The 13917-nt window shown below is 40.3% G+C and overlaps 1 protein-coding gene across 1 annotated transcript; it reads right to left on the bottom strand.

Moving 5' to 3' along the window:
* Positions 1–2603: 2603 nt before the first annotated feature.
* Positions 2604–13797, bottom strand: nip7 (NIP7 nucleolar pre-rRNA processing protein). Its single transcript, XM_073070212.1, has 5 exons — positions 13653–13797; positions 13247–13333; positions 6003–6141; positions 5348–5488; positions 2604–3458 (listed from the first exon to the last, which is right to left on the bottom strand). The coding sequence occupies exons 1-5, from the start codon at positions 13718–13720 to the stop codon at positions 3339–3341; spliced, it is 555 nt and encodes a 184-aa protein (XP_072926313.1). The 5' UTR covers positions 13721–13797; the 3' UTR covers positions 2604–3338.
* Between the last annotated feature and the right edge of the window lie 120 nt (positions 13798–13917).

Here is a 13917-nt window from a genome sequence, read left to right as displayed (position 1 = left end):
GTATGATATGGAGAACAAGCTGTTGCCTATGCAGCAAGCTCCCCCTCTCCACACAGCTGATGAATCCAAAGGAATGGTAGAGACTGATACCGTTTGGCATTAGCGACATGGCTGGAGTTGCCACTCAGTGTTGAATTTAACGTACGACAGCCTTAGGAACCCGGGCTGGGTTTTTCCTCATGGTTTACTCCCAAAGCCTTCCCCATGAGTGGGTTTAGCCACAAGACAGAGAAGGCTTGACATCAGTTTTCATTCTCCTGAGATAATCTGCCAACCAAGGCTGCCTGAAGCAACTGTGTTTAAGGTGCCAGTAATCTGCCTTTGCCCCTTCTCCTTTTAGGAGAAACAGTTCCACCGGGCTTAGTAGCTAAGCCACACTTGAAGGCCAGGAGCTGGACTTGGTTGTCGGAGGCTATTTGAGATGCACGCCATTTATTGTTGTTGTTTTGTATGGCAGGTGTTTTTCTCTTTACACTTCTAATGGATTTTTGTCAAGCCACTCCTCCTGAAGTGTGCCCATTTGGGATGCCATTGGGAGCACTTAACAGAGAGTGGGAACTTATCCCCACTATTCCCTGGCTACGACGACCTTAAGGAACCCCAGTAATCAGAATTGTCTGTGTAAAACAAGCTCTGATATCGCTCCCGAATTTATTTACTCTTTTGTCTTTGAATCCTCATTCCTGACCTTTCTTTACCAGATGCTATCTGTTGTCTAACATCCTTCCATTATATCCTCCAGTTACCTGATCCAGAACAAACCAAAGTATATTTTTCATGTCTTTCCTTTGTATTTTCAGTGGCCCTGGCTTGCAGGATACGAATGTAGTCTCTATTATTAAATATACATTCAAAATCTATTAAAAATTATTCACACTTATTTAAACCAGTTAAATGTCCTGAAAAGATCTAGAAAAACCTAAATATCCTGGTAAACAAAGTCCATTAAATGCATATAATTCAGACTGACCGGGTTCAGCAAAAAGCAAAGTCTGTAGATATGGAAGTCTGAAATAAAACCCAAACTGCCGTAAAGGCGCCTGTGGGGATTATTCTGAAGAATGATCATTGAACTGCTCCTTTTAGCTGTTTCTCCCTTCACAAGTGCTGTCTCATCAGATGAATAAGCTATTTTCTGTTTTTATTAATGTAAGTCAGATAAAGCATAACTTCTGGCTAATTACAAGACATTGTTGCTGCCTGTCTGGACTTCACAATAATTACTATGGAGAATCCATCTGGAAATTTAGAATTTTCAACATGTGTGAATCCCAAGCTTACTCATATTTGTGATGGATACACCGATAATCTTATGTGGAACTGTTACACTGCACAAAAAAAAAGAGGCCATTTAAATTTGACCCTGGCTATAGTGCTTCTGCAAAGTTTATAAAAGTTTACAAAAGTGGTCTGGAGCCCTCATGTGGTAGAAGGCTGAAATGTTCTAAAATGATTCACAATATTACAGTGCAAAAAATCTATTTTAGAAATATTAGTCAAAATGATGCAGTTACTCACTAGGAGTGCCATTCACTGAGTTATTCTTGTGAATTGCACTTGAACTTCTTTACATCCACTTTAATGATTTTCATTATCAACTGCTTCTGTGCCTACACTTTCTACAATACTATCTCTTTAATCTTGCTTGCTCCCAATTACTCAGGGGTTGATTTGCTTTCAAGTTTCTGAATCTAGTCCACTTCTCTGATTCATTTCTGAGACTAATAAGGTTGCAATACCTGCAGTTTAGAACCTTTAATCCTTGTTCTTTGCTGTAATTATGCTATAGTCAGAATCAGGTTTATTATCTTCAGCATGTGACGTGAAATTTGCTAACTTAGCAGCACTTCAATGCAATACAAAATATAGAAGAGAAAAAAAATAATAGATCAATTGCAGTATACATATATTGAATAGATTAAAAAGGTGCAATTAACAGAAACACTGTATATTTAAAAAAAAGTGAGGTAGTGTCCAAGTCCATTTAGGAATCAGATGGCAGAGGGGAAGCTGCTCCTGAATTGCTGAGTGTGTGCCTTCAGGCTTCTGTACCTCCTACCTGATGGTAACAGTGAGAAAAGGGCATGTCCTGGGTGGTGGAGGTCCTTAATAATGGACGCTGCCTTTCTGAGACACCGCTCCTTGAACATGTCCTGGGTACTTTGTAGGCTAGTACTCAAGACGGAGCTGACTAGATTTACAACCTTCTGCAGCTTCTTTCGGTCCTGTGCAGTAACCCCCACCCCCCCTCCCATACCAGACAGTGATGCAGCCTGTCAGAATGCTCTCCACGGTACATCTATATAAGTTTTTGAGTGTATTTGTTGACATGCCAAATCTCTTTAAACTCCTAATGAAGCCACTGTCTTGCCTTCTTTATAACTACATCAATGTGTTGGGATCAAGTTAGATCTTCAGAGATCTTGACACCCAGGAACTTGAAACTACTCACTCTCTTACCTGAATTATGATCACCACCATACCTTCCTACAATGTCAACTTCTGCTCTGTGGGAGTATTTTTATCAACTAACAATATTATTGGAACAGGATCTGAAAGGTATAATACGGTTCTTATTCAAAAATAGAAATTTACAGTAAAAATCAATGTTCATTTATACCTTTATTTTCAGTATGTAAATGTCAGTGTGATATTGGCATTTTTTGTGCATTCTGCATTGTCAGGACAAACCAGACAGGGACAGCAATAACAGGATAGTTTCACAATACAACGGGACAGAGTTGACTATCAATGACGTTTCATATTTTGGTGTTCAGTGAGACTCAATAGAAAGGGAAATCCAGCTCACCTTCTTAACTGGATTTTCTTCCACCTGTCAAGCTCCAGCTAATATTTATTGTAAAAACAAGATCTACAAATTACTTCCAAACACAAAATCTTCACTCATTTTAATCAGTTTTAAAAATGTTTTAATCACAGTGATGAGAAAAAATGATCCTTTAATTTTGTATAATAAAATATGTAATCAAATTAGGGCTCCGGTGTTTTCCAACTATAATAGATGATAATTTAAACCAACATTATGTGAAAGAAGATTTTAGGATGCAAGGAACAATTTAAAACCAAACAAAAAAAAACTAAGAAGTTTGAATTTCCAATAATACTTGTGTACCTGTTAACAATCTTTAAACAGTTCTGAAGAACAACTTGCTAGACTTACAAAATATAACTTAGACTTACAAAATATAACTTGCAATATTCTTGCAAGTTGAGATTGTTCAGAAATTCATATCTTACATTTTCTTCAGAGAACACTAGAAGAAAAACAGAGGTCTATCCATAAGCTCAGTTCAATATTAATAGTTTTTTTGGTGAATTTATGTCAAAGTATCTTCATGTCGAATATATTCACCAATATCAGCTTGATGAAACACAACGATTGCCATTGGGTCTACTTTCCGACACTCCTGAGTTGATTTTGCAGCAACTCCAAAACCCTTTAGAAACAAATATAGAACATTTTACAGAATGTGAAACTAGAAATGAACTTCAACATAGTTTATCAAACAAATTGAATTATGCAATCTACACTGAAAGATCCTTCTTCAGACTCATTTCATTTAGCAGGTATTAACTTTAATGTGATTCAACAGAGATTCCCTTTGACTACCATTGCTGCACCATTTACTAGTGAAGTTTAAGAGACTACTAGACAGGTATATGAAGGAATTTAAGGTGGGGGGTTATATGGGAGGCAGAGTTTGAGGGTCAGCACAACATTGTGGGCCAAAGGGCCTGTAACGTGCTGTACTATTCTATGTTCTATATGAAATGAATACTGATGAAGTTTCCACGTTACAGAAGTTACTGTAGAAGTGCTGTATTAACCACTTTGGTTCATGGATTTCTATTTAAACTAAAAAGAGAAAGAAAGAACACTAAACATCTTTAAATACCAGAGACATTTTTTTAAGAAATCCAGACTGTTGAATTGGACCTTGATTACTATTAATGATTAAAAGCCAGAGGACTAAGATTAAATGTAAATGCCAATAATGTTGAATAGCATTGAAAATTAGTGATATTTATAGTAGAGAAAATAAGAGACGATGCTGAAAGTGAAAACAAATAGATAAATACCTTTAAAATAAGTACAAAAGGGATTATATTAACTAACAAAATAAATAAAAACTTTATTCTAGTTAAAATACACCCATACAAATTCAGAATCTAGGAATGAAACAGCAGAGACATGGCTACAAGTATTTAATGATTTGTTATAAAAAGATCACTGCCAGAGGTCTGATCGATAACTAATGTAATGACTAGTTTTCAGGATGAGAGAATTCTAGATCAGTGAGCTTATCACTGCTGATAGAAACATTATGGAATCTCTCCACACAGTGAGAACATAACATCTAACAATAAAATGTATAACAAATCTTCAACATGAATTTCAGAAAGGAATGCTATTTACAATTGATACATAATTTAAATTCTAAAATCTAAAGCACCATTTCTAAATTTGCCAATGATATCAAATTTGGGGGGGGGGGAATCTTTAGTCAGTACTGGGAAGGCTTTGTAATAAATGACAGAAGCATATTAATAAACTTCCAGAACAGGCAGAAAATTGAAAATAAAGTTCAATGTGGATAAAGGCAAGTAACCAGTTTTGGGAGGAAGAATAAATTCCTTATTTTTTGGAAAGAGAGATTCTAAGTTTGACAGAGAAACAAAGGAATTTGAGGAATATACCAAAATGCACAGTTACACGTTTGTAATACCCTAAAACATAGGTGCAGAACTAGGCCCTTTAGCCCATTGAATCTGCACCACCATTTGATCATTGCTGATGTATTTTCCCTCTCAACCCCATTCACCTGCCTTCTCCACAAAATTTTTGACACCCTTATCAAGAACCTATCAACCTCTGCTTTAAATATACCCAATGACATCGCCTCCACTGCCATATGTGGCAATGAATTCCAGATTTGTCAATCTGGCTAAAGAAATTCTTTCTCATCTCTGTTTTAAAGAGTTATCCTTCTACTCTGACGCTGTGCTCTCTGGTCCCAGATTTTTCCCACTGTTGAAATCATGCCTCCATGTTCACTCCATCATGGAAAGTTGAATAAACTTAAGGATTTTCAGCAATTTTTCACTTCATTTCAGATTTCCAGAATCTGCAGTCTTCTGATTTTGTGTCTTAAAAATACCACAGAAATGTAACATCTCAACTCAATCAAAAGTGCTGATAAATGTCAATGAATCTGTTGTGAGTAAATGTTATTATTATGGTACCAATGTTTACTGAACATCGTCCCCTTAGCATAGAATATTATTATATTTCAATAGTTAACGGCCAAACAGTCCTTTCTCTTACCAGTGGAACATCAGCCATGGAGTATATCACTACACCTTGGTACTGAGCTGTATTTTCTGTAATTCGACCCAAACCAGATTTCAATATATGATTTCCATACAAGAAAGATTGTTCTGAGCCAGGTTTCACCCACACTTTGTACTGAAATTAAACAAAAAACGTTATTACTTTGACTAACTGAACAATGATGAATATTGCTCTTCAATGTATCACTTAAAAAAAACCATAAACACAATTCAGTTATCATGTGAAAGAGTGAAAGGTGAGGTTTAAGGAGAACATGAGGGGAGGCTTCTTCACTCAGGTGGTCATGAGAGTGTGTAACAAGTGGTTCCAGCACAAGTGGTGCATACAAGCTCAATTTCAATGTTTAAGAGAAATGAGAATAGGTACATGGATGGTAAGGATATGGAGGGCTATTGTCCCAATGCAGGTTGATGGGAATAGCAGTTTAAATAGTTTGGCATGGACTAGATGGGCCAAAGGGGCAACTTATGTTCTGTACTTCTCTATGACTATACAAGTAAGGTCACAAATTTTTATCTTCAAATACCTAACAATCCTAATATTTAATAAAGACATCGTTCCATATTAAGATAACACAAATTTCCCTCCATTATGCGCAATGATGCTTCAATCCAGTGCAAGAACCTACCTTAGCATAAGGAGCTAGATAGTCAAGTGCCGTAATATGAAGGCGGAATTTTGAAGTTTTGGTGAATTTCCCAAAGCAGCTTCCAAGTGAAACAAGTTTATCTCGAGAAATATTTGTTGCCAATTTCAGAATTTTCTCACTGCAACAGAGAAGCCACATTGTCAGATACATCCTAAAAAAAAGTCATTTTATACAGTTGCTATTTCTTCATTGAAGTTTCCTTAATTATGTGAATACTTTTTCACAAATATCAATTTCATTCTTCAGAAGTATTTGTTACAAGGAGTTCCCTTGTAACCCACTGGGATTCTTTAGTCATCATACCATTCTCTCCACTTCCTATTATGCTTAACTTGAAGTTATTAAAACTCACAGCAAGAAGAAAATCATTTGGCCAATTGTATTCAGCTATGCCTAAACTTCAGCTAGATGGAGCTCATCAGCCTGGGAAGGCAGTCCATCTAAGAGAGGGAAAACTCTGATTTCAAACCTCCGCTGCCTTGCGGCCATACCCACTATGGTAAAGGCTTCGGGAGTAAACCCGGAGGACAAATCCAGAGCTGGAGTCCCTAAGGCAGTCGACGCTGTCTTCAACCTCGTTCTGGCAACTACTGTGATGACACTGGTGCCAAGCTGTATCGGCCCTTGCCCTTCCCTTGGACAACATCGGTGGCATGGAAAGGGGAGACTTGCTGCATGGGCAACTGCCAGTCTTCCATACAACCTTGCCCAGGCCTGCGCCCCGGAGAGGACTTTCCAGGCGCAGATCCATGGTCTCACAAGACTAACGGATGCCCTCATCACCACCATCATGCCCAAACAATAGTCCATTTCTAAGCTCTTGGTCTGATGTTGTATAGGTTATGGCACCTTCAGATGCTTAACCAACTCCTTTATTTTGAAATGTGATATTCTTAGACAGCAGTTGCAGATGCCTGTCATTCTTTATGCAAAACGGTTCTCCCATCTCTAATCCTACCAATTACTTTGTACCTTTGCCCAACCCTCACTAGTGGATGAATTAAGATGATCTCATTCAACTTGTCAAGGATTCTATTTTGATTATATCTCCCATCATTCTGCTTTATATGAAAGTAAGCATTATCAGGTCAGTAATATCCTCATAAATCTCTGTTGCCATCAAATATTTTCTGTAAAGTGGTAACTGGAACAACATGAAGCAACAAATTTAGTTCAGATACGTTTTTCCAGTCCTTATTTTCTGTGTGTCAACAAATATCCCAAGTATCTTCTTAACCACCTTATCTACCCTTTTCACTTCCTTTCAGACAAGCAAGCCAGGTAGATAAGATGATTAGGAAGATCTCTTGTCCTCTATCCATATCTGTGCTTTTCTATTGATCATATATTCCCTTGTCTTGTTTACCTTATTCAAATGTTACTTTAAACCTCTTGGGATTAAATTCCAATTGATACTTTGTCAATATCTTGTATCCATAACACATGATTCTCTTCCACTTTATACAGCACCTTAAGGTCCTTGATTTTATCTTTTCAAATTTATGCACATATCCTCTTTGTCCTGCTTTCCTTATTAATTTCACCTCTGCACTTTTTATACCTCTACAGTCTTCATGATTTATTGTACCAGACCAACCAGTCCGAACAGACACTCAGTTGCTCAGACACCAAAATGAATCACAAGTAATACAGATGACTTCCAACTCAGAAGGATAAACAGCAGATTTCCCATAGTCCTAAGCTCTCCATTATCTTTCACAACTTTTCCTTTTCTGCTGTACTCCTCCATGCTTTCCCAACAGTCACACAGACTTTAGCAAGGCCTCTGACTAGGTACCGCGTAGAGGTTAGACCACATGCAATCCAGATGGACTAGCCAATTGGATATGAGATTTGGCCTAATAGTTGGAGACAGTCTGAGCTGGTAAAGGGTGGTGACAGGGAGTCATTTTTCCACTGGAGGCCTGCGGTCAGGTGTGAAGCAGGAATTGGCAATGGGTCCGCCATTTCTCATGATTTTCTGCTACCAATTTGGACGAGTCATACAGTAAGGCCCTGATGAGTGTTGCAGAATAGATCTAGGGGTGCAGGTAGATCATACCTTGAAATCAGTGACACAGATGGATGGGGTATTAAAGACTGTTTGAAATGCTGGTCTTCATCAGCGAAGATATTGACTACAGGAAGTGGGACATCATGCTATAGCTATGCAAGACACTGATAAATTTACATTTGAAATATTGCACACAGTTCTGTCACCCTGATTTAGGAAGGACGTCAATAAACTGGAAAGGGTGCAAAAATCCTCGAGGTTGTTACCAGGACAGGAGGATTTTAGTCAGAGGGAGAGTATGGATAGGCCACGATATTTATCCCTTGATCACTGAAGGACGACCTTATGGAGGTTTATAAAATTATAGGGGCATATATAAAGTGAATAGTCATAGACTTTTCCCCAGGATAGGGAAGTCCAAAGCTAATAAGCATACATTTAAAGTGAGTGAACAATTTAAAAAGCATCAGAGAAGCAGCCTTTTCACACAGAGGGTAGGGCATATATAGAACAGGGTGCCAAAGAAAGTGATAGAGTTAGGTACAATTATGGTACTTAAAAGACTTTTAGACAGATAAGTCAAGACAGATAAAAGTGTAGGAGAGGGTTAAAATATAGAACAGTACAGCTCAAGAAAAGGCCCTTTGGCTCTGCCTAACTAATCTCCTCTGCCTATACAATGTCCATATCCTTCCATTTTTCCTCACATTCATATGCCTAATTAAATGTCTCTTCGAAGTCTCTAATGTTTCTGCCTCTACCACCACAGCAGGCAGTGCACCCGCTACTCTTGTGAAATTATACCCTCTCACCTTAAATGCATGCCCTCTGGTATTAGACATTTGAGCACTAGGGAAAAACAATACAGTCTGTCTACTCTGTCTATGTCTCTCATAATCTTATAAACCTGAAAAATCTCCCCTCATCCTCTGCTGCTCCAGAGAAAAGAACCCAGATTTGTCCGATCTTTCTTATAGCACATGCTATCTAATCCAGGCAGCATTCTGGTAAACCTCTTCTGCAATCTCTCCAAATCCTCAACATTCTTTCTATAATGGGGAGACAGGAACTGTATGCAATATTCCAGATGCAGCCTAGTTTTATAAAGCTGCAACATAATTTCCTCAATTTTGAGCTCAATGCCTCTACTGATAAAGGTAAGCATGCCATCTGCCTTTTTAACCACCCTAGCAACCTGTTAGCCACTTTCAGGGAGCTATGAATTTGGACTCCAAGATCTCTCTGCTTATCAACACTGTTAAGGATCTTGCTCTCAAAAGTGTAGTTTCCTTGCATTTGACCTACTCCAATACAACTCTTCCCATCTGGCTGTGTTAAACTCCATCTGCCATTTCTGCAAATGATCTACAATATATCCTGTTGTATTTTTTCCCAGTCTTGTATGCTATCCACAACACCAATCTTCATATCATCTACAAACTTACTAACCCACCCATCTGCATTTTCATCCAGATCATTAATATACCTCACAAACAGCAGAGGTCCCAGTACAGATCCTAAGGAACACCACTAATCACAGACCTCCAGCTAGAACAAGTCTCTGTCCTCTATGGGCAAGCCAGTTCTGAATCCAAAAAAGCCAATTCACCATGGATCCCATGCATCTTAATCTTCTGGATGAGCCTCCTGTGAGGAACCTAGGTCAAACACCTTACAAAATTCCACGTAGACAACATCCACAGCTCTACCTTCATCAAACACTCTTGTCACCTCAACAAAAAACTCAGTTAGGTTAGTAAGACATGGCTTGCCTTGTACAAAGCCATGCTGGCTCTCTCTAATTAGACCATGTTCTCCAGATGCCCATAAATAATATCTCTGAATTCTTTTCTGTAATCTCCCTATCATGACGTGGACCCACCAGTCCATTTTTTTCCAGGATTATCCCTGGTTCCCTTCCTGAATAATGGAACAACATTAGCTGCCCACCAACCCTCCAGGACCTTGCCTGTGGCTAGACAGGACACAAAGTTATTGGTCAAGGCTCCAGCAATCTCTTCTCTTGCCTCTCTCAATAACCTGGGGTATATCCCATCAAGCTCTGGGGACTTACACCCTTAATGCTCGTTAAAAGACCCAACAATGACCTAGCAATGCCCTAGCATATCAACGCGCTCAGCACTGACTTCCCTATCCTCTATGTCCTTCCCCTTGGTAAATACTGATGTAAAGTACTCACTAAGGACCTCACCCATATCCTCTGTATCCAAGCAAATGTTCCCCCATTTATCCGTGAGTGGTCCGCCCTCTCCCTAGTTATCCCCTTGCTCTTGATGTACGTATTGAATGCCTTGGAACTTCCTTTAATCTTACTCGCCAATGGACATTTCATAGCCCCTCCTGGCTTTCCTAATTCCTTTCCTGGCTACTTTATAATCCTGATGGGCCCTGCTTGATTCCAGCTTCCTATTGTGGCTATTTTGGGCGCCATGGCAGTGTATGACACTATTACAGCCCTGTTCCCTCTTATCTACGTAGATATGCGGCCGTGCACAGACACTGCTATAGTGCAGCAGGAATTTTATATGTTAAAATAATTGTGAAATACCCTGGAATTAACTGCGTTAATCAACAGAATCCATAAATTTTCTAAATAATATACACACCACAAACTTTGCTTTGAAACATTTTAGAGCTTCAACGTATTTACATTGTCAATGTTTTAAGTTTTAAACTGTTACAAATTGTAACAATAAACACAGAATTGAGATCAGTAGCTCATTGTTAATAAACAGCCAGCCTGCTGAACACCAACACCTATAAATTTAAGAGTTTATGAAACATGAAAGATTTTTGTTGTACTGTATTTCATTCTATCCTTCAATTAATAAATAAAAGTATGTGATTTTTCAATTTTCATTCTAAATGTTCACAGTATGCATATTGCAAAACAAAATATTTAAAGTGCCGCTCAGTTTTCAGGCCGTGTAAAAAGTTCCTGCTCGGAGGAATTGTTGGTTCGCACAACTGTGTAAAGGGTGAATTGATAACAGCTCAGGGTGTTCCGGAGTTTGGAGTTCAATTAGGCACTACCTGCAAGGTGTTTGTATGTTCTCTCCATGAACATGTGGGTTTCCTGTGGGTGCACTGTTTTCCTCCCACAGAACAAACACCTGCTGTTTAGTAGGTTAATTGGTCATTGTAAATTGTCCTGTGAATAGACAAGTGCTAAATAAGTGCATTACTGGGTGGTGCAGTTCAGCGGGCCAGTTCCGCACTATACCTCGAAATAAATAAACTTAACATATTTTTCCTTCTTGATGAAATTCATTACCCTCAACATCTAAGGTCCTTTTACCTTACCATCCTTGTCCCTTTCTCTGACCAGAACATACCTGCCCTGTACTCTATGCAGTTGATCTTTAAACACCCTCCACATGCCAGATGTGGACTTGTCCAAAAGCAGCTGTTCCCGCCTAATGCTCCAGATACGACCTACCGACGATTAATCTGCCTACATATCAGTTCCTTAAACAGTGGCTGTTGGGGGCGGGTCAAAAGTACAATCCCGTAAGTGATTGTACCCTTTCTATTTTTGAGTTCTACCCATATACTCAGTAGATGAGCGCCCCATTATGTCCCCTCTGAGTGCAGCTGTGATTAGTAGTGCAACTCCACCCTGTCTTTTACCTCACTCGCTATCTTTTCTAAAACATCAAAACCCTGGGACATTAAGCACCCATTCCAGTCCCTCCCTCAACCAAATCTCTGTAATACCACAATACCATAGCTCCATGTTCATCATCTTTACCCATACCACTCCTAGCATTGAAATAAATACACACTTCTAACTATACATCCCATTGTATCTACTACTTTGCTTCTGCCTGTTTTTACTGGCCCCCATCAGCTACCTTCCTCTCCATCCCTCCATTTTCTGGTCTGCTGCTCTGGTTCCCATTCCTGCAAACTAGTTTAAACCCTCCCGAGTAGCACAAGTGAACCTCCCAGCCAGGCTATCCAAACCGTCCAGTTTGATGCAACCTGTCCTTAGTACGGGTCACCCCTGCCCCAAAAAGGTTCCAATTATCCCAAAACCTGAAACTCTGCCTCCTGCACGAGTTCCTCAGTCACTTACTCACCTGTACTGCCCTGCTCTTCAGCCTCTTTATACTCTCTGTGCAGGACCTTCCCCCTCACGGATGCCAATGTAAAACACCAACTCTGGCTGCGCAACCTCCTAATTGAGAATACTCTGCAGCCGCTCTGAGACATCTGGGACCCTAGCACCCGGGAGGCAAAACACCGTCTTGGCCTCTCTTTCATGGCCTAGAATCTCATATCCAACCCCACCCCACACCACCACCTGCCCCCCGAATATCAAGTCTCTAATCACTATTGCTCTACCTGGCTTTACACTTCCCAACTGAGCCCCAGAGCTGGCCACAGTGCCATTGGCCTGGCTGCTGCTGCTGTGCCCTGATAAGTCATTCTCCCTCTCCAGCCCAGCAGTATTCAAAGATGTGTACTTGTTGCTATGGGGAATGGCCAAAGGGGAGCCCTGCACTGCCTGCTCACTCTCCTGGTGGCCACCCACCACATCAGTGAAAGTTTCATCTAGGAGGTTTTCAGCTTCCAGGATGTCCAGAGTTTCTTGACCTTGTCAGTCAGAAGCTCAAGCTGGATTCACTTCCTGCAGATATAGTCATCAGGAAGACTGTCAGATATCCTGCAATCACACATCTTACAAGAGGAGCATTCCATTGCCTTAACTACCATCCTTCCTACACTTGTTATATCTTTGGCTCTCGCCTCTTAAGCTGAACAATAAAATAAATGATTCCAAACGACTCAGCACCCTTAGCCTCCGCCTGTTCTCACTGAAGCCTGACCACTCTAACACTGGCCCACTCCAACAATGGCCACTCTGCTTAAACCTTGTCTTTTTTTGGCCCTTGCTTCATTACTAATAACCCAAACAACCATCCACTCCGCAGACAAGTCCTGACAGGTCCCGCTTGCTTTTTAAAGCTGGTGAATACAGCACACAAGGAACTATCTCCAATTACACAGTGACCCTCTGCTCTGTAGACAAGTCATAATAGGTCCTGCTGGCTTTTAAAAGTGGCATGTAAAACCCACAAGGAATTGTCTGCACATTTACAAGGATATGAGCTAAAAGACGAGCTCTTGTGCTGCATAACTCTGAGTCTGTAAACATGTAGGAATAAATACATATTGCACTCACCTTACATAATAAACACGATTGTTGTGCAAGCGGAAGCAATAGGTTCCATCAGGTCTATCAACCAGTAGCTTAATATTTTCTCCAATACTGCAAAAGCCAGAATTTCTAAAGTGAATCATTAAAGTGAGCTGTGGTTCAGCCCACAGCTGAACCTATTGTTTTACTTTCCATCCCAAGCCCAGTTCGTCTCTACTCATTCCATAACCCTCCCCGCACCATCGTTCCCAAAGCCACTCCACTTTCAACACCACTTCCCCCCATGTTCCCTCCTCACCTCCCACTGCAAACTCATTCTCTTCCCCGAATACAACAAGCCACCCTCTCCCCAATCTCCCCTCATCAGTGCCGGCTCCTCCTCATATCGCTAACCCCCCGATCACTGTCGATCCCGACCACAGTCACTCACTATTTGGCCAATTTCTCGAACAGGAGCCGCGTCTCCTCATCCGTCAGCGGCCGCATCTCCACCAGCATGCGCCCGGCGCCCCGGAACCGGAACCGCTCGTAACTCGGGGCAACACCGAGTCGGCCCGCGCCCAGTCTTTGCAAACCTCGGGAAGGAGCCAGAACATTACACTTCCAACTTAAAATGTTGTTACGAATATAGATGCAGTACTGAGTTCGGATTTTACCTCGCTCAAGAACGAGCGCAGTTGTATAAAATAAAAATA

Source organism: Hemitrygon akajei, chromosome 17 (genome assembly GCF_048418815.1).
Source record: "Hemitrygon akajei chromosome 17, sHemAka1.3, whole genome shotgun sequence".
In the NCBI taxonomy this organism is placed as follows: Eukaryota; Metazoa; Chordata; class Chondrichthyes; order Myliobatiformes; family Dasyatidae; genus Hemitrygon; species Hemitrygon akajei.
This window is presented reverse-complemented; position numbering and strand designations above follow the sequence as displayed.

Excerpts from the sequence above, each read along its gene's own strand:
- nip7 (XM_073070212.1), bottom strand. The coding sequence starts at position 13,720 with ATGCTGGTGGAGATGCGGCCGCTGACGGATGAGGAGACGCGGCTCCTG. Across the intron at positions 13,334-13,652 it reads TTCGAGAAATTGGCCAAATA|TATTGGAGAAAATATTAAGC; the intron begins GTGAGTGACTGT and ends TGGCTTTTGCAG. Across the intron at positions 5,489-6,002 it reads ATCTAGCTCCTTATGCTAAG|TACAAAGTGTGGGTGAAACC; the intron begins GTAGGTTCTTGC and ends GTTTAATTTCAG.